The sequence below is a fragment of the Eschrichtius robustus genome, chromosome 12 (assembly GCF_028021215.1).
Source record: "Eschrichtius robustus isolate mEscRob2 chromosome 12, mEscRob2.pri, whole genome shotgun sequence".
NCBI lineage: Eukaryota > Metazoa > Chordata > Mammalia > Artiodactyla > Eschrichtiidae > Eschrichtius > Eschrichtius robustus.
In genome coordinates this window covers 23,854,397-23,882,261 of record NC_090835.1, presented here as the reverse complement: position 1 = coordinate 23,882,261, position 27,865 = coordinate 23,854,397, and the positions used below count along the sequence as shown (strand labels likewise).

Sequence of the window (27,865 nt, the reverse complement as noted above, 5' to 3'; positions counted from 1 at the left end):
TACTCTCCTGTTTCCTGAGCCCTGTAACTTTTAATCTAGTTTTTGTCTAAGTTTGCCTACTCTAGCTATTTCATGTAAATGGAATCATAGAATATTTGTCCTTTTGTATCTGGCTTTTTCACGTAGCATGATGTTTTCAGGGTTCATCCATATTGTAGCATACATATATCACAACTTCATTCCTTTTTATGACTGAATAGTATTCCACTGTAGGGACAGACCACATTTTGTTTATCCATTTATTTGTTGATGAACACTTGGGTTATTTGGTTATTGTCAGTAATGCTGCAGTGAAGATTGGTGTACAGGTATCTGTTTGAGTCCCTGGTTTTGGCCGTATACCTAAGAGTGGAATTGCCAAGTTGTATGTTTAACTTTGGGGGGAAACACCAGATTGTTTTCTCAGTGTGTTTTAATTAACACTTCCCTGATGACTAATGCTGTTGAATATCTTTTTTGTGCTTATATTAGTGATTTGTGTAACTTTCTTTGTGAAGTGCTTGTTCAAGTCTTTTATGCATTTTAAAAATTGGGTTATTTGTTTTTCTTTTTATGATTGAGTTTTGAAAGTCCTTTATTCTGAATAGAAGTCCTTTTTCAGACATGTGTTTTGTGAATATTTTCTTTTAGTCTGTGGCTTGTCTTTTTAGTAACAATATCTTTTAAAAATTCTTTAAAAATTTAAAAATTGTGATAAAATACACATAATACATACCATTTTAACCATTTTGAAGTGTACAATTCAGTTGTGTTAAGTGTTTTTACATTGTTGTGCAGTTGTCTTCAAAACACTTTTCATTTTGCAAACCTGAAACTCTTAAACTTGTGTAATAATCATTAAACAACAACTCCCCTTTCCCATCTTAATCCAACCCCCCCCCCCTGCCCCCCGGCAGCCACCATTCTGCTTTGTGTGTCTATGAATTTGACTATGCTAAATACCTCATATAAGTGGAATCCTTCAATATTTGTCTTTTTCTGACTGGTTTATTTCACTTACCATAATGTCCTCCAGGTTCATCTGTTCTGTAACATGTCAGAATTACCTTCTTTTTAAGGCTGAATAGTATTTTGTTGTATGTATATCCCGTATTTTGTGTATCCTTTCATGCATAAGTGGACACTTGGGTTGCTGCTTCCACCTTTTGGCTATTCTGAATAATGCTACTATGAAAATATATGTACAAATCTCTCTCTGAGACCTTGCTTTCAATTCTTTAGTGTATATACCCAGAAGTAGAATTGCTGAATCACATGGTAATTCTATTTTTAATCTTTTGAGGAACTGCCGTACTCTTTTCCAAGTGGCTACTCCATTTTACATTCTCACCAATACAGCATGGGGTTCCAGTTTCTCCACATCCTTGTCCATACTTGTTTCCTTCCTCCCTCCCTCCCTCTCTCCCTCCCTTCCTTCCTTCCTTCCTTCCTTCCTTCCTTCCTTCCTTCCTTCCTTCCTTCCTTCCTTCCTTCCTTTCCTCTTTCCCTCTCTCTTTACCTCTCTTTCTCTTTATTTCATAGTAGTTTCATAATGAGTGATATCTCATTTTGGTTTTGACTTGCATTTTCCTAATGATTAGTAATGTTGGGCAGCTTTTCATGTGCGTGTTGGCTATTTGTATATCTTTTTTGGAGAAATGTCTATTCAAATCCTTTGCCCATTTGAAAAATAGGATTTTTTGTTACTGTTGAGTTGTAGAAGTTGTTTATGTATTCTGAATATTAACTCTTGATCAGATTGATGATTTGCAAATATTTTCTCCCATTCCATAGGTTGCCTTTTCAATCTGTTGATTTTGTCCTTTGATGCAAAGTTTGGAATTTTAATGTAGTCCCATTTGTCTAGTTTTGTTGCCTGTGGATTGGTGTAATATCCAATAAATCATTGCCAAATCTAATATCATGAAGGTTTTCCCCTCTTCTAAGACTTTTATGGTTTTGGGTCTTACATTTAGATCTTTGATTCATTTGGAGTTAATCTTTTGTATATAGGGTAATGTAAGGGTCCAGCTTGATTCCTTTGCATGTGAATATACATTTTCCTAACACTAATAGTTGAAGAAATTGTCCTTTCCCCATTGGCTGGTCTTTGCACTCTTGTCAGAGATCATTCGAACATATATTCAAGGATTTATTTCTGGGCTCTTTATTCTGTTCCATTGTCTGTATGTCTGTGTTGATGCCACTACCACCCTGTTTTGCTTACTATATCTTTGTAGAAGTTTTGATACTCTCAGTGCTCCTGCCTCTGAGATCTAATCTTACTTGAGAATCAAACTGCTCACACTCATCTCCTTCCCTATTTTATTTTGATACTCTTGTGTCCATTTAGTGCTTTCTTTGGAAAGATGCTTTTGGAATTTTAGTATGGTTTATAAACTTGAGGAGTGAGTAACTTTAAATTTTTTCTACTTTTAGGTTACTTTCCTTTATTAGGTATACATTCTGCTCTCTATGTACAGTGCATGTCAATGAATTATAGTTGTTAAATTTAAAAATCAATATATATTTATTATTAGAATGCTTTCCTGGTATGTCAGATGGCAGCAGACCAGATTTGAATGGGTCTCACCTTTTTCTTTTTTTTTTTTTTTTCTTTTTTAAAGAATGGTAGTCACTTTGGGGCAAAATGTCTTCAGGTCTTCAAATTCACTGTCCTTGGTTACCACTGGGCTTGAATGGAAAGAGGCACAGAGTATTTAACAGGAGAACTGGCTTTGTTATCTTTGCAACACTAGAATGGAAAACCCGAAATCAAGCACAGAAATTTGGACACTGTCTTGCAACAGAAAGGAGACTCCCCTTTGGGTCACTTGTAGGATCCATTGTGTTCTTTGCAGCTTACGATCAAGTCTTATTTTTTTAAAACGTATTGGTATTCTAATTTGATCTGTCCATTGAGCCATAGAATTCTAGAGCTAAATGATACCTTAGAAATCATATCTTCATATCCCTTCAGTTATATTATAAATCACATTATTATTTGTTAAAGGACTATAAGGTTATAGGCATTTATTTTAAGATCATAGGATTATAAGCATTGATTGGCTTCAAGGATAATCTAGTCCAAACGCTTGGTAATAGGTAAAGCGTGCTCATAATGTAATTTTGTACCTTCTTTATTTCATTAGTAATGCCCAACACTTCCTTCGCCTGTTTACCACTCAGCTTTCACTTTCTCTACTTCACATGGAATCCTCACATGTACTCTCGTATGGAATTATTGCTATGTTTATTACTAGTGGAATACATGTTGAATTTTAGCAGGTTTTTTCCCCCTCTACATCTGCCTCTTTGATGGTAGCTGAGTTTACTGCTGCTCACTTGTTAGGGCCCTGGGTCTTAACAACCTTATTCAAACAAAACATCTTAAATGGAGGCATTAAAAGGGTCACAACAGTGAGCCATTTTGTGACTTTTGGTGCAATAAAATGGGTATGTTGTGTTTTGGAATGTAAGACCTCTGAGTGCAGCTATTCATTTTATTCATCTATAAAACATTTTAGAATAACAGCTTACATCTGTATGGCGTTTAAAATTCCACGTTTTGAAGAAACATCACTGTTTTGAAACTCCAAACCAGACATGGGGAGGGAACTTGCCTTCTGACCGGCCCATGTTCTGTAGAACTTGGGAGAAGAATTTGTTTTAGCCGTGGAGCCATATTTGCTGGCAGTACTACTGTCACATGAGTGGAACACATTTTCATTATTTCTTCATATTGTAAATGACAAGGCATTCAGTAAGATTTTGACTTGAAGAATGTTTGAAACATTTTCACACATCAGGAGTTTATCTTATGAGGGATATTTCATTACCAGAAGCCAGAAATATATTTAAGTATTCAAGCATTTACAGCACATTTAATTACCTGAGACTGTCAATTAATCTTGTTTTAGAGTGAAGTTGGGATTTACTGTCAGCTCACTTTTTAAAATAAATACCCAATTGAACAGTTTTGGCCATTTCAAATGTGTGATTTTTAAAATTACTTCTTTAAATTGAAGGAACAATTTAATGGATAACTTTTAATGGAGGAAAATGGGCAAAATGCCCATCTACAGGATTCAAAATCTGGTATTATTTATTAAGTACCAAAAAAGTGCCAATAACATACAGTTCAGTATATGGTTTATTTTAATCAAGAAGTGAAGAAGGCTGACGTTCAATAAGTTACAATAAGTTATAAGTTACAGGCCTTATTACAGTAAGTTATAGGACCTTTTTTCATCTTACAAATGTGAAATATAAGCCCAGGACTAGATGGCTTCACAGGTGAATTCTATCAAACATTTAGAGAAGAGCTAACACCTATCCTTCTCAAACTCTTCCAAAATATAGCAGAGGGAGGAACACTCCCAAACTCATTCTATGAGGCCACTATCACCCTGATACCAAAACCAGACAAAGATGTCACAAAAAAAAGAAAACTACAGGCCAGTATCACTGATGAACATAGATGCAAAAATCCTGAACAAAATACTAGCAAACAGAATCCAACAACACATTAACAGGTATGATTACACCATGATCAAGTGGGATTTATCCCAGGAATGCAAGGATTCTTCAGTATATGCAAATTGATCAATGTGATACACCATATTAACAAATTGAAGGATAAAAACCATATGATCATCTCAATAGATGCAGAAATAGCTTTCAACAAAATTCAGTACCCATTTATGATAAAAACTCTCCAGAAAGTAGGCATAGAGGGAACCTACCTCAACATAATGAAGGCCATATATGACAAACCCACAGCCAACATTGTTCTTAATGGTGAAAAACTGAAACCATTTCCACTAAGATCAGGAACAAGACAAGGTTGCCCACTCTCACCACTATTATTCAACATAGCCAATTTTGGAAGTTTTAGCCACAGCAGTCAGAGAAGAAAAAGAAATAAAAGGAATCCAAATCGGAAAAGAAGAAGTAAAACTGTCACTGTTTGCAGATGACATGATACTATACATAGAGAATCCTAAAGATGCTACCAGAAAACTACTAGAGCTAATCAATGACTTTGGTAAAGTAGCAGGATACAAAATTAATGCACAGAAATCTCTTGCATTCCTATACACTAACAATGAAAAATCTGAAAGAGAAATTAAGGAAACACTCCCATTTACCATTGCAACAAAAAGAATAAAATACCTGGGAATAAACCTACCTAGGGAGACAAAAGACCTGTATGCAGAAAACTATAAGACACTGATGAAAGAAAGACAATACAAACAGATGGAGAGATATACCATGTTCTTGGATTGGAAGAATCAACATTGTGAAAATGACTGTACTACTCAAAGCAATCTACAGATTCAATGCGATCCCTATCAAACTACCAATGGCATTTTTCACAGAACTAGAACAAAAAATTGCACAATTTGTATGGAAACACAAAAGACCCCGAATAGCCAAAGCAATCTTGAGAAAGAAAAATGGAGCTGGAGGAATCAGGCTCCCTGACTTCAGACTATACTACAAAGCTACAGTAATCAAGACAGTATGGTACTGGCACAGAAACAGAAATATAGATCAATGGAACAGGATAGAAAGCCCAGAGATAAACCCACGCACATATGGTCACCTTATCTTTGATAAAGGAGGCAAGAATATACAATGGAGAAAAGACAGCCTCTTCAGTAAGTGGTGCTGGGAAAACTGGACAGCTACATGTAAAAGAATGAAATTAGAACACTCCCTAACACCATACACAAAAATAAACTCAAAATGGATTAAAGACTTAAATGTATGGTCAGACACTCTAAAACCCATAGAGGATAACACAGGCAGAACACTCTATGACATACATCACAGCAAGATCCTTTTTGACCCACCTCCTAGAGAAATGGAAATAAAAATAAACAAATGGGACCTAATGAAACTTAAAAGTTTTTGTACAGCAAAGGAAGCCATAAACAAGACGAAAAGACAACCCTCAGAATGGGAGAAAATATTTGCAAATGAAGCAACCGGCAAAGAATTAATCTCCAAAATATACAGGCAGCTCATGCAGCTCAATACCAAAAAAACAAACAACCCAATCCAAAAATGGGCAGAAGACCTAAATAGACATTTCTCCAAAGAAGATACACAGATTGCCAACAAACACATGAAAGGATGCTCAACACCACTAATCAGTAGAGAAATGCAAATCAAAACTACAGTGAGATATCACCTCACACTGGTCAGAATGGCCATCATCAAAAAATCTACAAACAAAAAATGCTGGAAAGGGTGTAGAGAAAAGGGAACCCTCTTGCACTGTTGGTGGGAATGTAAATTGATACAGCCACTATGGAGAACAGTATGGAGGTTCCTTAAAAAACTAAAAATAGAACTACCATATGACCCAGCAATCCCACTACTGGGCATATACCCTGAGAAAACCATAATTCAAAAAGAGTCACGTACCACACTGTTCATGGCAGCACTATTTACAATAGCCAGGACATGGAAGCAACCTAAGTGTCCATTGACCGATGAATGGATAAAGAAGATGTGACACATATATACGATGGAATATTACTCAACCATAAAAAGAAATGAAATTGAGTTATTTGTAGTGAGGTGGATGGACCTAGAGTCTGTCATACAGAGTGAAGTAAGTCAGAAAGAGAAAAACAAATACCGTATGCTAACACATATATGTGGAATCTAAAAAAAAAAATTGTTCTGGAGAACCTAGGGGCAGGACAGGAATAAAGATGCAGACGTAGAGAATGGACTTAAGGACACGGGGATGGGGAAGGGTAAGCTGGGACGAAGTGAGAGAGTGGCATTGACATATATACACTACCAAATGTAAAATAGATAGCTAATGGGAAGCAGCCGCATAGCACAGGGAGATCAGCATAGCACAGGGAGATCAGCTTGGTGCTTTGTGACCACCTAGAGGGGTGGGATAGGTAGGGTGAGAGGGAGACGCAAGAGGGAGGGGATATGAGGATATACGTATACGTATAGCTGATTCACTTTGTTATACAGCAGAAACTAACACAGCAATGTAAAGCAATTATAATCCAATAAAGATGTTAAAAAAAAAAGTGAAATATTTACATTCTTGTTAAAATGTGACATATTTACATTTGGGAGGAGAGAGTACAAAGAAGAAAATTAAAGCCATCTCTAATCCCACCAACCGTTAGTCCTCTTTGGTACTTTATTACATATTATAAATTTTTAAAAATGGTGGTCCAGTGGTTAGGACTCATCACTTCCACTGCAGGGGGCCCAGGTTTGATCCTTGGTTGGGGAACTAAGATCCCGCAAGCATGCAGCGCAGCCAAAAAAGGAAACGAAAACTACAGTCTTTTGGGTTTTGATAATTTAATTGAAAATATAGCATTTTAGTGTCAGAATGGACAGTGTCAGATGCTTTCATGTTTTGGTGACAAAAAGCTCAACTAAATTTGTCTCCTATTATGGAACTTTGATGTACAGGATGGGGCGCTGCTTATTTATGAAGATGACAAAATTCCATGAGATTTTAGTTTGTCAACTTAAACTAGTTTATGGACATTGATTTTTTTTTTTTTTTTTTTTCCCCCTCTCTCACTGCCATTTCCTGCCTGAATGGAAGGCAGATTTTTCTTTCTGTGACCACTGTCAAGCCCAGGGCCCATCATTTCTTCCAGCAGAATAGGACAGATGATGCTAGACTCTTAATTTCTGATTAAAATATAAATATTTTGGAAGTAATTTAGTGCTCTTAATTCATGGGAAGGTAAATACCCATTAATCCCTTCAACATTGTGGCCTCTGACACACACACACACACACACACACACACACTCACACTCACATACCCCTATGCATATTGTTATTGATCAAAGTCCACATTTACTTTTCACTTACAACTGAACTGGATACAGAGCAACTATACTGGGGCCACGACCTGCTTGAGCCGCATCATGCCTTATGCAGGCCCAGTGGATAGTGTGTGGATATTACCTAGGTTAGTGGGTAGGATCCCCTGGAGTTCAGGTATTTTTATTTTCGGAAATATGGAGGGTGGGGTTCTATTTTAGAATTTGAGAAAGTTTAATTAAAAGCAAATGGATTATACTGGCAGTGAATTTATATGCAGATAAATCCAATTAGATGTCTTTTAGGTAGAGTAGTAGTCAGACAGGGCCCTGTAGTCAGATTGTCTGGGCTTTTTACTTCCTAACTGTGCTTTAGGCAAGTTAAACAGCATCTCTGGACCTCCATTTCTTGATCTGTAAAATGGAGATGGTAATAATACCCATCTTACAGGGTTGTTGTGAGGATTCAGTGAAATAAAAACTATGAAGTGCTGGTTGGCACAGTGCCTGGCATGTGAAAAGTGCTTGGTAACAATTCTAGTTTATTGCTATACAGCTAATTGTAAATCCTTAGTCTAAGTATGCTGATTGTCTTCACTGCTAGGGATGACTCTTCTCCCTGACCAAGCTTGAGACTAAATCAGGCTTTCAGGCCCAACTGTGTTCCTGTCTGTTGAGAGCCCTCACTCCTCCACACTGAGAAGCTGTTCCTTCCTCCCCACGCCCGTGTTCTGTCCCCAGACCTTGCTTCTCAGCTTCCTCCTGCAAGTGGCTCTGGCTGCTTCCTCTTCTCTCTCTCCTCCCATCCACCTGCCTTGTCCCCTCTGTCCTTCCTCACTCCTCTCCCTCCCCTCTCTCCCTCTCCTTTCCTCCACTACCCCCTTCCTGTGCTGCCCTCCTCCCTCCGGGCTCCCCCCTCCTCCACTTTCTCTCCCCCTCCCTGCTTCTCTTTTCAACCCTGGCACGTGGCCCGCTGAGTAGACAGCTCAAACTCTTAAGCAGAAAAATGTCACATCTTTAAAGTCTTCATTACCTGTGATGGAAAATACTTATTTTCTCATTTCTTTCAGTAGCCAGACACTCTTCATATTGTGCTTCTCTTTCAGTTTCAAGAGGGCATCATTTTATGTCACTTGGCCTCAAAAAATTAGTGGATTTTACAGGCAGTTACCGTTTAACTCTTTTTCTAAAAACTATGCATCCTGTACTTATAAATTTGTTTAATGGTAGCTTTATTATGTACATAAAGTTAAAATGAAAAAATGTTTCTAAGTAATAATTATAGGTTCATATAGTCATGCTAAGCAAACTGATCTTTCCTGCCTAATTTGTTTGATTTTTTTTTTTTTTTTTCCTCTTCAGATTCCTTTCTCATTGGTCCAGTTTCCCCTGTGGGAGTCCTTAAAAGTAAGTTTTCCAATCTTCATCTAAAATTTCTCTCTAATTATCTTATGATCATTAATACCCAGTAGTTTCGGTGTGGAATAGTAGAATATAATATTGAGTAGCGGTTTAAAAACTCAAAATTATTAGGAGTTGGAAATATTTTGTGAGTGGGATTTACATGCCAGTTCAGTGTTTTAAACTTGTTTAGGTGTCTGTGGTCTGGGAAATAAGCAGAGCAGGCGTAACTGAAATCCTGAGATGTTTAGGAAAAACTTTACTTTCCTCTGTATTGTAACTCTTTTTCCACCCACTTGAATTTTATTTCACTTAGCTGTGTGTGTGTGTGTGTGTGTGTGTGTGTGTGTGTGTAGAGGTTAAGGAATAACAATGAGGGTAAATGGAAAAGGAAGGAAAGCAAGGCTCTGAATATTTGTAGGCCTCGAAGGCCAAGACCTTCCCGCCCACATCTGATGGTGGGTGGGAGTGGGGAGCAGCAGGGGGCTTGGTTTCTGAAGGTCCCTTCTGTCTTTCCTGCTCACCAGGCCTAGGAACCCTCAGTGAGAAGGAGCAGAGTGTGGGGAGTTGTGAGTCAGCCTTGGGGAAGGTCACTCATATGTTTAAAAACAAACAATTAAATGAAAATTTGAAAGCCTTTGTTCAAAACATGCAGAGACATTGTATTTGTTTTTCATCTCCTGGTGCAATGATTTCAGAAATTGCGGGTCACGGTATGAATTATGTAGGTGTTTGCCAGCATTTTAAAGACAACAACAAAAGGGAAAATAATAGCATCTTATGAGGTAAGGTTAAGTCTTGCTTTGTCAGACTTCAGTGTTGCGTGTACATATATACATGCATCTGTGTACTAGGTTGCAATGTGAAAGTATTTCTCACTGTGGATAATGAGCAAAAGAATCTGAAAACCCTTGTTCAAATGAAAATGGTTTATAAATGACCAAACTGTAAAATGGCAAAGTACCTAGGTAGGCATTTGATAATACAAAAAATAAAGGAATTACTCTCATCATTGTATAGCATTAGTAATCATGGAGCGCTCAAAGAAAATGTCTGTGGAAGAATAACAGTTATTTGGACTCTAAAAAATATTCTTTTGAAGTTACATACTAAGGATAATAAAATGAGGACAAACATTATTCATAAAAATAAACTCAGCAATATTAAGTATTGAGAAATACTTCTTATAAATGATCTGATTTTAAGGAGTAGTACAGTTCATTTAATGCAGGTTTTGGGATCTTTCATGGTCATTTTGTTTGTTTTTGTTTTTACTGTTTTCCACGTGGCACACGGTGAAATTGGATTTCCCTGGCAGGGTTTCTGGGCGTGATGTAACAGCTATCCAATGAGAAGGTCACATTCCATAAGCATAACACCTCTCTATTTTTGTGTATGACAAAAGACAATGAAGCAACAGCTGTCCGGCAAACAAGACTCACTTTATTAGTGTCTCAATAAACAGCATTCATGTGGCTTCTGCACTGTGTCTAACATACTTAGGCCCAGTTTCTGCACAGGAATGTTTTGAGGCCCAAAGAGGGAAAAAGCATGGGATTTGTTTCTTTGCAGTATTCAGGACATTTGCAGTATGCTAGCTAGTTAAGAAATGTCTAGGCTTCCCTGGTGGCGCAGTGGTTAAGAATCCGCCTGCCAGTGCAGGGGACGTGGGTTTGAGCCTTGGTCCGGGAAGATCCCACATGCCGTGGAGCACCTAAGCCTGTGCGCCCCGACTACTGAGCCTGCGCTCTGGAGCCTGTGAGCCCCAACTACTGAAGCCCACACGCCTAGAGCCCATGCTCTGCAACAAGAGAAGCCACTGCAATGAGAAGCCCTCGCACCACAACGAAGAGTAGCGCCCGCTCACCGCAACTAGAGGAAGCCCACACACAGCAATGAAGACCCAGTGCAGCCATAAATAAATAAATGAATGATTGAATGTATGTATGTCTAGAATTTTTCAGAGTAATCATAGATAACGATGTTGAGCTTTAATACTTTCCTTTGAGCCAATGTTAAGATGCCATATATATATATATTTTTTTTTTTTTTTTTTTGTCAGATTTATTGAGGAATAATCGTCATACAGGAAAACTCCTTTTAAGTGTACATTTTTACAGGTTTTGACAAATATGACTACCACCCTAAACAAAATGTAATATCATCACCCTTTTCCAGAATATCATATAAATATGATCACACACTATGTAGTATTTTGTGCCTGGCTTCTTTCATTTAATATGAAAGAAGAGATTCATTCCTGTTTTATCCCGTACCAGTAGTTTGCTCCTTTTTGGTGCTGCGTAGCATTTCATTGTGTACGCGTACTGTAATCTGTTTAGCCAGTTACTAGTTGATACACGTTCGAGTTGATGATTACGGATGAAGCTGCTACAAATATTTGCATATGGGTATTTGTATGGACATATATTTTTGTTTCTCTTGGGTAAGTACCTAGGAATGGGATTGCTGGGTCATAGGGAAAATAGAAGTTTAATTTGCAAGAAACTGTCACAGTGTTTTCCAAAGTGGCTGTCCCATTTTCCAGCAATGTGTGAGAGTTCCAGTTGCTCTGCATCCATGTCATTGTTTGTTATTATTAGATTAAATAAAACTTTAGCCATTCTAATAGTTGTGTACTGGTATCTCATTGTGGTTTTAATTTGCAGTTCTCTCAGGGCTAAATAATATTGAGCATCTTTTCATATAATAGTGTTTTTTTTTTTTAAACATCCAAATGTGAAACCACAGTGCTTTGTAAAAGTAGACAATTTTTGGCATGTCTTTTATTTTTGTATTTATGAGTTTATCCATTTAAATTTGTTTCTGCAACCATAGAGACACTGTATTATATGGAAGGGTTTCTCTATGATGTTTATGTGGAAATACTGCTAAGAAAAATTTTTCTCAGCAAGGACTTTGGCAGATTGTGTGCACATTGTGCTATAAGGAGTGGGCATCTGGAGGTAGGGGGTGGCCACTATCATCTTAAACTTATTCTGCCTAAAATCGATGGTATCGCCTTCTAAAATCACTTCCTACTGCTGTCTCCCTGATTTCTGTTAATCATACTACTATTCTCCTGACCCCTTTGGTCTCAAATCCCAGATTAAATCTGATCCTCTTTTTCTCTATCACTCACCAAGTTGTGTTCACTCTTGACTTTTTGGAACCTGTGGCCTCCTTTTTTTATCAGATTCTTACTAACGTATGCCTGGACTTAGTTAACACTCATCTGTTCTACACATTGAATTTGTGTGATCTTCTTTAAACATCTCTTTGAAGTTCCCAGAAATGTATAACTTTCTAAAACTCTAAAGCATGAAGTTGTTGGCACGGATGTCCATACCGTGTCCTTAACTGGTTTTTCCAGCTCCCTTCCCCTTACACTTTTTTTTTTTTGCTTTCCCTCCTTTCCTTCCTTTCCTTCCCTTCCAACCAGAATAGCCTCCTTACTGCCCCTTTTCTTTGGCTTCTTTCTGCAGTGGGCTTTCACGGATCATATGCTATGCATCTTTTAAAGCCAGCTCAGTTTTTTTCTCGTGCTTGAAGTCTTCCAATCCAGACCCTGAAGGTTTACCCTTATAGCTAACATTTGTCTGTATCGCTGATTGGTATTTATTCGTGTACTGTATCTTAGAACTGAGCTTTAGCACGTTCTGATAAGGCCTGAACCCCTTCTATTTATAGAAAAGTGACAGATGCCGTTAGTGCACATGTATTCCCTGCCTGCTGTGAGCTAGACACTGTTTCATTTCACAGCAATTCAAGGATGAATAAGACGTGGCTGATGCCCTTGAGGAGTTTTTACTCTACCAGAGAAGCACATGCCCACAGATAACTCCAAGGTAGCGTGTCTGTAATTGAAGACCACCCAAGGCACTGTGGGAGCCAGCCCCCGACTCCCCAAATCATGTCATTTCACTACCTCATTTCTTATGTTTTCTTTTTTTTTTTATATAGTACATATGCTTACAAAAAAGATTTAGATGAAAGAAGACTAAACACCATAAAGAGGAGGGGAAGTGAAAGGGGTAGATCATCATATCCAGAACCTCTGAGAAGATCATTTTCCTTTAAGATTTATATTGAGTTTGGAACTTTTCTAGTAGCCCAACAAGAAGAGAAACACGTTAAGACTACGTGGTTCTCTTATCTGACAAAAAACCAAAACTTATTATTTCATCTTGTCCCTTGGCTTTGAATGCCCTGTGTATATGGTTGACTTGCATATTTAAAGCTCTCTTGTGGACCACTTGCGCTGAGTTACAGCCTCACATGACCAACTTCCTAGATGACACCCTTACTCAGGGTGTCTCAGGGGAACCAGTTCAGAACAGAACACTTGGTTTTTATTCCCCTTCTCCCCAACCTGTTCCTTCCCAGGTGTCTCCTTCTTAGTAAGTAGAACACATGTCTGTTGCTTGCTAAAGTAGAAACTTAAGAATGACTCCACAGTTCTCTCTTTCCCTCATCATCCAGCCCATCAGAACAGTCCACTGTTCTTCTTTTTTTTTTTTTTTTAATTTATTTTTATGTTATTATTTATTTTTGGCTGTGTTGGGTCTTTGTTGCTGCGTGCGGGCTTTCTGTAGTTGCGGAGAGCTGGGGCTACTCTTCGTTGTGGTGCACGGGCTTCTCATTGTGGTGGTTTCTCTTGCTGCGGAGCACGTGCTCTAGGCGCGTGGACTTCAGTAGTTGTGGCTCGCAGGCTCTAGGCACGCGGGCTTTAGTAGTTGTGGCTCTAGAGCGCAGGCTCAGTAGTTGTGGTGCATGGGCTTAGTTGCTCCGTGACATGTGGGGTCTTCCTGGACCAGGGCTCGAACCCGTGTCCCCTGCATTGGCAGGCGGATTCTTAACCACTGTGCCACCAGGGAAGTCCCCAGAAGAGTCCAGTGTTCTGATTGAAGCCTCTAACTCATCTCTTGCTTGAGTTGCCACGTTGGCCTCTCCAGTGGTCTCCCTGATTCCATTCTTGCTTCTCTAAAATATCTTCTCTTCACAACAGCCAGAGTGATCTTTTAAAGAAATAAATCAGATCATACCACTCTCTGCTAAAAGCCTTCAGTGACACCTCTTTGAAAGAAGAGTAAAATCCAGAGTTTAAACTGCGGTTGACAGGGTCCCGTGTTATCCGCCCCTCCTACCTCACCGACCGTATCCCACAGCACCCGCCCACTACACTCCAGCCTCCCCATGTCCACGTCCTGCCCTGCAGCCCGGCTGGCCTCCCTCTGTTCTGTTCGGACTCGCTGGGCTGCTCCTTACCCGAGGGCCTTTAAGTTTGTTGTGCCCTCTGCCAGAAATATTCTTTATTCATTTATTCTACACATTGTTACTGAGTACCTACTATGTGCCTAGGGCCTGGGGAATATAGTGATCAAGAGGGTTGACAGAAATCCCTCATCAAGCTTTCACTCTGGCTCTTTCCCTAGGCTTTTCTCACGTCCAAATCTTTCTTGTTCTTTAGGTCTTAGATCATGTCACTTCAGAGAGGCATTCCCTGTCCACCCACCTTTAAAGTAGGACCTTCCCATCTTCCCTGCTCAGTAAACACAGCACCTGTTTATTTCCTTTGTAGCATTTAAATAATTATTTAGTTATGCACTTATTGATGCCCAAACACTTATAAAAAACACGTTGTGTGTTGAGCAGATGTATGCCAGGCACTGTGCTGAGGAGTACATTATATATTCCTTAGCTTCTTATTCACGTGACATACAACTCAGAGAGACAGGTCCTGTTGTCATCCCCACCAAAACAGGGAAACCAGGGCTCAGAGAGATTGTCTTTCATCTGCCAAACTAAGTCCTCAGTTTTCTGTCCAGTACCCTTTTACTGTGTTAACACTGTTTTTATTACTACAGTCATGATCATTAATAATCATAATACGTAGCATTTCTCAGAGTTACAGTGTGCCCAGTACTGTGATGATCACTTTCCATGGATGATCTCCTATTAATCTTCACGGCAATTCTGTGAGGTGGGTGCTCTTGCCGTCTTCATTTTGCAGATGTGGAAACTGAAGAAGAGTTTGAGTGCCTTGCCCAAGGCCTCAGGAACACCCAGTGTTAAGGGGTACATCCAGGATTTGAACCCGGACAGTCTGACTCCAGAGTTGATGTCCTTAATTATTTTACACATAACTTTGCACATAGCGTACAATCTCTTTAAGAATGTCGTTGCTGTTTCATATGTTCAAAAGTTGGTAAAAAGTTGAGATGGTTGTATTATATCTAATCAGCTTATTTCAGGCGTTTCTGCAAATTGTGTTGATTCTTTAACTTGATGATGTAAAACTTAAAAGCCCTGGATACCATATTTCTTAGACCAGCCTCCCTTCTTCCCCTCCCCCAACCCATCCCCGGTTCTGCTGTACTTGGGCAAGGGTTAAACAGTGTTTGCTTCAGGAAGGAGTCAGCTCCCAGGGGCCGACATGGGGGAGCACAGATAGTTTATGGGGATGAGTGGAGCCAGACTACATTTCCAACATGTTTGTGTTTTAATTCCTTGTAGGACTTGGCTTTTTGGAGAAAGAAACTTTGTCTTCTGATCATTTATATTCTTTGTAGTTCTGACTTTTACACAGCAGGTGTTTATGACTATTTACTAATTGTTTGGAGGTTAGCATTCTTTCTTTTTCAAGGTCAAAGCAAAGTTGGGTAGCTGTATACATCAACTGTTTTATTTAAAAGTAGTTTCTTTTAGAAGTATGATCACAGCTCTAACGTACACATGTACTCTCACTGAGCCTTTGGCAAACAATACACGTATTTTGAAAGGATATGATAAAATTTCCTGTAAGAATGTCAGATTTGTTCTAGTGTCTGAATATATAGAGAAGTGTAGAGGATTATTAAGAATGCTGCCAGGTCTAAGTAGTTTTGCTTCTAGCCACAAGATGTTACAAAGTTGCAAAGCAGTAACTAGAAGAAATGCAAACTTAACCTCAGATGCAACGTTTGAAGAAAAATGAAAATAAAATCAGTTTGGTTATGTAAGATTTTCACATTATGCTGATGATTTTCTAAAATGAAATCATAGCTTTGTAACAGAAATCAGGGGCCAGTGGATTATCATTTCCGTTACAGGACAATGTATAAAATCAGTACATTTTAGAAGTCTTTTAAACAGCCACTACTTTATAAAAACTATATTTTTATTCAAATTGAAGAGTAACTTGTTTATTGTTGTTGATTCTTATTTTTTTAATTAATTAATTAATTAATTTTTGGCTGCATTGGGTCTTCGTTGCTGCATGCAGGCTTTCTCTAGTTGGGGCGAGCGGGGGCTCCTCTTTGTTGCGGTGCTTTGTTGCGGTGCACGGGCTTCTCATGGTGGTGGCTTCTCTTGTTGCGGAGCACAGGCTCTAGGCGCACGGGCTTCAGTAGTTGTGGCACACGGGCTCAGTAGTTGTGGCACATGGGCTTAGTTGCTCTGCGGCATGTGGAATCTTCCCGGACCGGGGCTTGAACCCGTGTCCCCTGCGTTGGCAGGCGGATTCTTAATCACTGCGCCACCAGGGAAGTCCTGATTCTTATTTTAATAATAGTTAAAGTGTCTTTTATCACTCCATCCACAAGATTCCCCCATACCTTTAGTATATGAACAAAATGATAGTAATTTAGAAGGTGCTCATGCTCAGGGTCTCCACTGCACCATTTCCTGAGACTGGGACAATCTGGTATCTGCACAGACGTGTTTGATCAGAACATAGATTCCTGTAAAGGCATATTAAAGATTGAGAAGGGAATGATAACAGAGTAAAAATGATTGTGTGTGATTTTTACCACACTGTTTGTCCCCTAAATTAAATACAGCATGTCAAGATGGACGAGAACTCCTGAAAATAAGAGCAAAATATTTTATGTCCAGATCACCAGCAAAGTCAGAGTCTGAGATGCTGATTAGGATTTTAGCAAAATGTCATTATAATGAAGCAGACATCTTTTTTAACAATTTAAAAAATATGAGAACTTTTGAATTCTTAGAGACAGATGGTTAAAAAGAGATGGCAAAGAAAACTAAGTAAGGAAGGAAGGATGTGTAGCAAAGCCTGACAGGATGGATGGAAAGGGTGTCACTTCTGAGGCTCTGGATCCTTCTCCCATCTCCTCCTTTGGACCGGTGTACTCAGCTGCCTGGTGTCCTGCTGCAGTTACAGTTGTGAAGCCAAAGCAGTAACAACACCTAATATGTTCCTTACAGGTTCCATTACTTTCAACCGAGTTAAGATTTAACCTTGCCTCATGGGTCCCACAGGCTAGAGGGTAGTGGGTTAGGGTCCTTTGTCAAAAAACAATAAAATGCACACCAGGATTCCTCCTTTGTCATCTTCTTTTGGGTGTTTCTCTTCTGTTTATGCAAGTTTGTGAGCAAAATGAGATAAATATGCTCATTCAGATACAACATTCCTGTGGTGAATCAAATTGACTTTTTTTGGCTGAGACAAAGTGTGAGAAAGGAATTTACCACACTTTATTTTAATCAGATTATCGAACAAATATATATTAAAAAGCACTTTTAGAAAATGCCTATAATGACGCCCAGTTCCTTTGGAGATATAAAACTGTGCTAGTATTTGATTTCAAGGGAGCCATGTACAGATTCACATGTAACCTCCTTTAAAAAATGGGGAGAAAAGGAGTTAGCTTTGTTTCTCTTTGTCCTTTAGACCTGCTTCCTGGGTATTTGTGAGTGTTTTTGGTGTGAGTTTAGTATGTTTGGTGTAAATATGCGATATGATACTGTTTGTGCTGCTGTGGTTTCACTCTGTCATCACTGGTTGATCCTAGCCCTCCTTCCAGCTGAACCTCACCCAAGCCTTGGAAGCATCTCAGCCCAGCTCACTAGAAAGCCTTGTCCAGTTAAGTAAATGTTCATCCTTGAGGTGGAACCCGTTAGCCGTTCCTGGTTTATACGGTTCTTTCCTGAGCCACAAATGACAATTTGGGATTATGATGTTTGGCCAGTTGATGTTCTCCTCATTCTCTACACAAGGGTAAAATTATCCAACACTACTTACATTATAGGTATTCATATCGGTTCCAAATATTTGTCTGCCTTCTTTGTATAAGGAATTATGCAAGACCCTATGAGACTCCAGAGGTGAAGGTAATGAAGTCCCTCTCCTGTTGAATCAGGGGTCAGATGAGTGAGCTTTTGCAGGTTAATGAAAAGAAGTGAGTCCTTATTATACATATTTTTTGGTGCTTTTGAGGATAGTGGCTTGTCAGTGTACCTGTTTCTGGATAAATGGAGCTTGTTAGTGTAAGCCCCCAGTTCTTCCATTTGAACCATTTTCATAAAAATCTTTTAAAAAGATTGTTACATACTTAAACATAGCAAACCAAGTGTGTCTTTCCAGGCAGAAGTATTAAAAATAATCACACCTTTTCTTGTTGACTTAAAATTTGTATCATGAGCATCAGTTATAATAATAAATGTTACTCAGTTTAGATACCTTTTGCCCCTACCCATACTAATAAAAGACATCAAACCACAGATCCAGGAAGCTCAGACAGCCCTCCGATCAGAATAAATACCTCCCAAATGAAACCTAGCCACACATATCCAAAAATATTACTTTGTAATTGTAAAACCTAAGTATTACTCAGCAAACTCAGCATCTTACGTTTGCTCAAGAATAAATGAAATTTCTTATATTAGGTTGGCCAAAAAGTTCATTTGGGTTTTTCTGTACCATCTTAAGGAAAAACCCAAACGAACTTTTTGGCCAACCCAATATTTACCAGCACAATCATTCATTAAAAAATTTCTTATGAACTCTTATTATCTTTACCACCCTAATTATCTAGAAGGTAAATATCTCAATATCTCAACTAACCAAAATACAGTTTAACTGAAAGCAAGGTACAAATCAGCCACATCAAGTTGGTGCTATTTACAAATCTCAGAATAGTTTCAATCCAGCTGCCATTATAACCAAGATTAGCCTGTGTACTGTAAATAGTTAGGTGTACCCAGTTTTAATTAGTTCTGTTTAAGAGGAATCCATTTTAGCCCTTTAACCACTTGCGTATATTGCTCCAGCCATGGTAGGGCAGAAGTGAAAGCTTACTTGTGGTTCCCAATTGTAATCATTATTCTTTTCATTTAAAAACTTTGCTTTGGAAATCCCGTATGTATGTATGTATGTATGTATGTATGTATGTATGTATGTATTTATTTATTTTTAAAAATTTATTTATTTTTTTATTTTTTAAAACTTTTGGCTGCATTGGGTCTTCATTGCTGCCTGTGGGCTTTCTTTAGTTGAGGTGAGCGGGGGCTACTCTTTGTTTTGGTGCATGGGCTTCTCATTGCGGTGGCTTCTCTTGTTGAGGAGCACGGGCTCTAAGCACGCAGGCTTCAGTAGTTGTGGCATGCTGGCTCAGTAGTTGTGGCTCACGGGCTCTAGAGCGCAGGCTCAGTAGTTGTGGCTCACGGGCTTAGTTGCTCTGCAGCATGCGGGATCTTCCCAGACCAGGGCTTGGACCCGTGTGCCCTGCATTGGCAAGTGGATTCTTAACCACTGCACCACCAGGGAAGTCCTGGAAATCTCTTTTTTAAAGTCATGTTTGTATATAAGTACTTCACAGAGAATTCATTAATGTAAATTATAAATGTAATTTTATTATTCAGTTATTAATTGTTAATTGAATAATAAAATTATAGGCAGCTGTTGCTTTAATTATTTTTTAAAGTGTATGTGTCAAAGCTATACAATAGCTTGATCACCTACAGTATGGAGGGCAGTTGAGTGAAATTAATCATCTGCTGTCTTTAATGTGTTATGAAATTCTGGTGCTAGACAGACAGCAGTGAGACCTGCACAGAGGATTGTCTTTTCTGTTGTCTTAAATGAATTATCATCATTTATTATGATGTCATTCATGTGGAACTGAGTAGACGATTCAGCACACATACCTACTAAGGTACCATAAAACTCATGGGGTAAAGTGTTGTAATCTTACACAATTGGAAGCCACGTAACTACTTCTGAGTACAACAACTGAAGAAGTCCCAAATTTAAGTTTCCCTGCACTGAAGCCAAAACGCTTATTTTCAATTTGTGGTTCGTTCATAAGACAACTGTGCACATTTGGGTGGGTCTTTTAAAGTGACAAAGCCTTCTCTTCATGCTGTACTTGAAAGACACTTGGCTCAGGCTTGGACTCCCAGCCATTTCCTAGTATCGGGCCTGGTGTTTGCTCTCTGTCCTGTGAATGAATACTGGTGCTAATAGCTGTAACCCTGGCGGGGGTGTGTGTGGAGGAGCCTCGAAAGCACTTCACGCCTTCTTCCTCTGATGGGCCTTGAGCTCTGAGTGAAGAATCACTTGGGAAATTAGAACAGCCTGATTGTTTTTGTAGCGCCACCACTAAAGTATTCAGGATTCCTCATAATATCCTACTGGATAATAGAAATATCATTAATTGAAAAAAAAATCAGGCCTGAAGTTTAAAATTTGCACACCTTTAAACAATGTGAATGGTGAAATTCAATTAAGGTCTGTATCTTAGGAGTATTGTACCTATTTTCATTTCCTGTTTTGATCATTATACTTGGGTTATGTAAAATGTCAACAGTAGAGGAGGCTGGGTAAATGGTGTATGGGACCTCTACTATTTTTGCACATTTTCTGTAAGTCTAAAATGATTTCAAAATGACATTTTCTAAATAAGCTACTAGAAATCGTTTCCAGTCATCCTATGTTAAGGAAACTTTTCTCAAGAAAAACCGCAAAAGTGAAACTAAGAACATTTCTGACTGCCATTCTCGTTGCTTGAAATGTCTCATTTACATGAGATATAAGCTAATGTGCATGGATTCATCTGAAAATTTCGTTTTTTATTTGAAAAGAAAATGGAAACAGGACTTTGGAATAGCGATAAGTAAGCGAACACCAAGTAAAGTATGGCCGCCTGCTTTTTTTAGTCTTACAAGCTCTGTCACATCAGTTGAGACCCAACACTGTGGTTCTTCACATTTGGGCCTCCTTTCTGCCCTCCCCCCGCAGTCATTTACTTGCTTTTACAGGAATGATCATTAGACCTCTGTGGCAATGGAAATACTTACTTAGGTTGAGAAGTTACGGCAATTTAAAAATTTTTGGTGTTGAGACAGGGCCTTAAAAAAAACCCCTCCATTCCAAACCTACATGATTTATTACATTTATTGACATCAAAATATTTTCTTTAATAACTTGCATATTATATTGTAGCTCCCCTAGAAGTTGAGCTGTATATCGAGGAAGCTTATAAATGTTGCATATATACTATGCTGTCTACAAGGCACATGGCTTCAGGGGACCGTAACAGTCAGCTTCATTTACCCCACTTTCGATCTTTGTGACCTCAGGCAAGTTACTTGACAACTCTTAGTACCACCCTACACCTGTGTGTCTGGATAATAATACACACCTTTCAAAATTAAATGAGAAATGTGAAATCTTTTGCATAGTTTCTGGAACATGCTAGGTACTCAGCAAGTGGTAAGTAATACTGTCAATAGTAGTCACTCATACTGTTGTCTAAACTACATTTTTATTCCATTTTCTAATCTACCCTTAAGTTATTTAAAGCTCATAAACAATAATATTACACTTCCTGCGAGTAATCTTTCCTGTCTTTTTTATTTTTAACATCTTTATTGGAGTATAATTGCTTTACAATGGTGTGTTAGTTTCTGGTTTACAACAAGATGAATCACCTATACATATACATATATCCCCTCATCTCCTCCCTCTTGCGTCTCCCTCCCACCCTCCCTATCTCACCCTTCTAGGTGGTCACAAAGCACCGAGCTGATCTCCCTGTGCTATGCGGCTGCTTCCCACTAGCTATCTGTTTTACATTTGGTAGTGTATATATGTCCATGCCACTCTCTCACTTCGTCCCAGCTTACCCTTCCCCCTCCCCACTCCCCACGTCCTCAGGTCCATTCTCTACGTCTGTGTCGTTATTCCTGTCCTGCCTCTAGGTTCATCAGAACCTTTTTTTTTTTTTTTTTTAGATTCCATATATATGTGTTAGCATACGGTATTTGTTTTTCTCTTTCTGACTTACTTCATTCTGTATGACAGACTCTAGGTCCATCCACCTCACTACAAATAACTCAATTTCATTTCTTTTTATGGTTGAGTAATATTCCATTGTATATATGTGCCACATCTTCTTTATCCATTCATCTGTCGATGGACACTTAGGTTGCTTCCATGTCTTGCCTATTGTAAATAGAGCTGCAATGAACATTGTGGTACAAGACTCTTTGAATTATGGTTTTCTCAGGGTATATGCCCAGTAGTGCGATTGCTGGGTCGTATGGTAGTTCTATTTTTAGTTTTTTAAGGAACCTCCATACTGTTCTCCATAGTGGCTGTATCAATTTACATTCCCACCAACAGTGCAAGAGGGTTCCCTTTTCTCCACACCCTCTCCAGCATTTATTGTTTGTAGATTTTTTGATGGTGGCCATTCTGACTGGTGTGAGGTGATACCTCATTGTAGTTTTGATTTGCATTTCTCTAATGATTAGTGATGTTGAGCATCCTTTCAAGTGTTTGTTGGCAATCTGTGTATCTTCTTTGGAGAAATGTCTATTTAGGTCTTCTGCCCATTTTTGGATTGGGTTGTTTGTTTTTTTGATATTGAGCTGCATGAGCTGCTTGTAAATTTTGGAGACTAATCCTTTGTCGGTTGCTTCATTTGCAAGTATTTTCTCCCATCCTGAGGGTTGTCTTTTCGTCTTGTTTAAGGTTTCCTTTGCTGTGCAAAAGCTTTTAAGGTTCATTAGGTCCCATTTGTTTATTTTTGTTTTTATTTCCATTTCTCTAGGAGGTGGGTCAAAAAGGATCTTGCTGTGATGTATGTCATAGAGTGTTCTGCCTGTGTTTTCCTCTAAGAGTTTTATAGTGTCTGGCCTTACATTTAGGTCTTTAATCCATTTGGAGTTTATTTTTGTGTATGGTGTTAGGGAGTGTTCTAATTTCATACTTTTACAGGTAGCTGTCCAATTTTCCCAGCACCACTTATTGAAGAGGCAGTCTTTTCTCCATTGTGTATTCTTGCCTCCTTTATCAAAGATATGTGCGTGGGTTTCTCTCCTGTTCCATTGATCTATATGTCTGTTTTTGTGCCAGTACCATACTGTCTTGATTACTGTAGCTTTGTAGTATAGTCTGAAGTCCGGGAGCCTGATTGCTCCAGCTCCATTTTTCTTTCTCAAGATTGCTTTGGCTGTTTGGGGTCTTTTGTGTTTCCGTACAAATTGTGCAATTTTTTGTTCTAGTTCTGTGAAAAATGCCATTGGTAGTTTGAGAGGGATTGCATTGCATCTGTAGATTGCTTTGGGTAGTATAGTCATTTTCACAATGTTGATTCTTCCAGTCCAAGAGCATGGTGTATCTCTCCATCTGTTTGTATCATCTTTAATGTCTTTCATCAGTTTCTTATAGTTTTCTGCATACAGGTCTTTTGTGTCCTTAGGTAGGTTTATTCCTGGGTATTTTATTCTTTTTGTTGCAGTGGTAAATGGGAGTGTTTCCTTAATTTTCTCCTGTCTTTCCAGCCAGTTTTTTGTTGATCACAGTCCTCCGGTTCCTCCATATATGTGAACAAATATGTAATTTCAAAATATTTTCATAATTCATATACAGTACTTTTTACCAGCCAGGTTTCTTGTCATTATCCTTGTTGCTTAATGAATTTAAAGTTGCCCCCAAATGAATCATTTGTAAACAACACTCATCTTTTTAGCTTGGTCTCAGTATTCTTTTTCCAAAGTTCTATATTCAGACAATTCATTATTTAAAAAAATTACAAACCCATATTATTTAAAGCAAATTATTTTGGACGTTGACAGAGTTTGTTCATTCACTTGAATATTCTGATATCATTCTAGTATGAGTTACCTGTATGTGGAAGTGAAGTGTCTTATAAATACCTTCTGTTTGCTGTCAAGACACCTGTAACCTATACATCCAAGTCCAAGTGTGTATATACTCTGTACCTACCTGTTTAAACTTTGGCAAGTTACTTAACTTCTCTGAGCCTCAACTTTCTTGTCTGTAAAATGAGGTTAAGATAGCACATACCTTAGAAAATTGTGGTTAGGATTTCATGAGTTAATGTATGCAAAGTGTTGGGTACCTGGGGCATAGTAAGTTCTGTATAAGTGTTTATTGTGGTTGCTGTTATAATTGTTACTTCTCTTATGCTCTGTGTTTGCCTTGGAAGTTTCTCACTTGAGTCTAAATCTTCTGGGTATAGAGATTTTTTGTTTAAGGTATTTATTAGTATCCTTTTCTAATACAAAATGATTTCTTTATATGTTTTTAGGCTAAATTGTTCTGGCCAGGTGATATGCTTATCTTTGGAGATTCTATTTTTAAATTGTGTCTTCAGCCATCAGAGTCTGTTTTGATCCAGTGTTTTTTTTCCCCTGGCAACCAATTTTTTTCCTTCCTAGATTACAACAGGCGCCTCTGTGAAGCCTTCTTTGTCACTTTCTGTTATAACCCTCTTCTGCCCTCACTCTACCCCCATCACATATTAGACCTGGGGACTGCTATCTTTTTTCCCTTGACCTTATACTGCCTGAATCCTAGTAGGTATTGAGTAAATGTTGAATTTATGAGTTACATAGTATCTTTGATTTTTTTCTCCTGTATCACATGTAGTGCACATCTTATTATTTGTTCTTTATTACTGCTTATAAACTCAGCATTATTTGTAGTATTTTAAGTCTGTTTGGAGTAAACTTTGGCTCTCTGGAACCCTTGAAGGTACCAGTAGAAACTGAAGATGACCTTCAGTCATTACCAGAATGACTATTTTATGTTTTGTATCCTTTTTCTAAAAAGTCAGCAAAGTAAATAATGGTGTTAAAATTGGCATTTGCCTGATAAAATACACATTTTGCCATCTTTAAGGTAAAAAGTTGCTGTTCTACTAATTTGCTTCTTATGCTGTCTTGAGTGCTTATAAGAGCTCTGGAGAAAATAATGTTTTCTACACAGATATACTTGCAAACATTAGAGAATTTACTGAAAAAATACCAAATACTCTGCTTAATGGCAAGATTATCTTTAGAAAGCTGTTTGTGATAAAACTTTTTTTTAGCTCATCTACTTCCACAAGTAAGGTTACAAAAATATTTTTGATAGCTGCACTCTTAGTCCAGTGATTTTAATAAATACACTTTCCAAGTAACCGTTCTCATAGTTAGGTGGAAGGAAATGTTGGAGCCCTCAGGCACCACACATCATTGTATCTCTAACTTGTTAGGTAGTTTCCATAGTTAGATGACTGACTTAAGAAAAGTTGTTGAAGTTGACAAACAGGGCCCTACATGCCTTGGTTTGTTTATATGGCATCTTCTCCATTTCTGTAGCAACTTACTCAACCTTCCAGGTGTATTTTCGGTGGGGAAGTACTGAGAGTAGAAAATTAGTACTAAGTTTGCTGTTCTTCTTTCAGTTGTGGTATATTTGATCATCCATAAACATGTCATGCTACTATCAGCAGGTCATTACACTATTCTAACCATTGTAATGAATATATTCAAGAGGTCTTATTTCTAATATTCTTCATCCTTATTGCAGTACCTGCCATTATGCTAGACATCCTACCCAGTGCAGTAAGGCTAGAAAAAGAAATAAAAGGCAATAATCCAAATTGGAAAGGAAGAAGTAAAACTGTTTATTCACAGACAGATGATCACTGATGTAGAAAATTTGATGGAATCTCCAAAGAAGCTACTAGAGCTGATAAATTTAGCAAGGTTGCAGAATACAAGATCAGTATGCAAAAGTCAATTGTATTTCTACATATTAAGCAATCAGAAACTGAAATTTAGAAAAAAAAACAGTACCGTTTACAAGAGCACCAAAACATGTGAAATACTTAGGGATAAAATTGACCATACAAGTGCAAGACCTATATACTGAAAACTGCAAAACATTGTTGAGAGAAAATAATGGAGCCCCAGGGCTTCCCTGGTGGCCCAGTGGTTAAGAATCCGCCTGCCAATGCTAGGAACACAGGTTTGCACCCTGGCCCGGGAAGATCCCACATGCTGCGGAGCAACTAAGCCCTTGCACCACAACTACTGAGCCTGAGCTCTAGAGCCCACAAGCCACAACTACTGAGCCCATGTGCCACAACTACTGAAGCCTGCGCGCCTAAAGCCCATGCTCCACAACAAGAGAAGCCATGACAATGAGAAGCCCGCGCACTGCAACGAAGAGTAGCCCCTGCTCACCACAGCTAGAGAAAACCTGTGCACAGCAACGAAGACCCAACACAGCCATAAATAAATGAATGAATGAATGAATGAAAATAATGGAGCCCCAAGTAAATGGAGAGATGCACCATGTTTATGGGTCAGAAAACCCAATACTGGTAGCATCTCCATTCTCTCCAAAGTGACTGATAGATTCATTGCAATTCAAATGAAAATCTCAGCAGGCCGGACTTCCCTGGTGGTGCAGTGGTTAAGAATCCGCCTGCCAATGCAGGGGACATGGGTTTGGGCCCTAGTCCAGGAAGACCCCGCATGCCGCGGAGCAGCCAAGACCGTGAGCCACACCTACTGAACCTGAGCTCTAGAGCCCACGAGCCACAACTAGTGACCCTGCACGTCTAGGGCCTGTGCTCCGCGACAAGAGAAGCCACCGCAATGAGAAGCCCATGCACCGTGACGAAGAGTAGCCCCTGCTCACCCTGCAACTAGAGGAAGCCCACGCGCAGCAACAAAGACCCAGTGCAGCCAAAAATAAATATTAATTAATTAATTAATTTAAAAAAATCTCAGGCTGTTTTGCAGGAATTGATAAGCCGATTCGAAAATTCTTACAGAAGTGCAAAGACTCTAGACTAGTCTGAACGACTTTGACAAAGAAGAAAGTCGGAGAACTAATACTACTTGAATGCAAGATTTATTATAGAGGTGTAGTAGTCAAAAAAGTATTCAATTGGTATCAAGATAGATCCGTAGATTAGAGCTAAATAGAGTCCAGAAATAAATCCACACATATATGGACAATTGATTATTGACAAAAGCGAGAAGGCAGTTCATTGCAAAAAGGCTAGTCTTTTCCAATTGCTGGAACAATTACATATCCATGTTTAAAAACAAGACAAAAGAACTTCAAACCTTGTACATACATAAAAATCAACTTAAAATGGAAGATAGATCTAAATATCAAACCTAAAGACATACAATTTCTAGAAGAAAATATAGATGAAAAATCTTTGTGGTCTGAGTTAGGTAAAGATTTCTTAGATCGGTCACCAAATGCAAGATCTGTAAAAGTATAATTTGGACATCAAAGTTAAATATTCTGTTCTTGGATAGACACTGTTAAGAGTATGAAGAGACAAGCCACAGACTAGGAGAAAAGAATTGCAGGTGACCTGTAGCTGGAATATATAAAGAACTGTAAAACTCAATAATTACAAAAACAGACAACCCGATGAAAATGTGCAAAACATTTGAACAGACACTTCACTAAAGAAAATATATTATGGATGGTAAAAAAGTACATGAAAAGGAGCTCAGCATCATTAGCCATTGGGGAAATACATATTAAAACCACAATGAAATGCTACTGCATACCAAGTAAAATGGTTAAATTTTTAAAATACAATACC

At 38.5% G+C, this 27,865-nt stretch overlaps 1 protein-coding gene across 5 annotated transcripts in view; it reads left to right on the top strand.

Annotated features, from left to right (window-relative positions):
* Positions 1–27,865, top strand: part of SLC25A26 (solute carrier family 25 member 26) — a 140,912-nt gene that overhangs the window by 99,993 nt on the left and 13,054 nt on the right. For all 5 annotated transcript variants that reach the window (XR_011075769.1, XR_011075770.1, XM_068559136.1 and 2 more), the window contains one exon: positions 9,171–9,215. Coding sequence is in view for 3 of the 5 variants with exons in the window: in XM_068559136.1 (XP_068415237.1) it covers positions 9,171–9,215 (45 nt within the window). In the remaining 2 variants the exon portion in view is untranslated. The remainder of the gene's footprint in view (positions 1–9,170; positions 9,216–27,865) is intronic.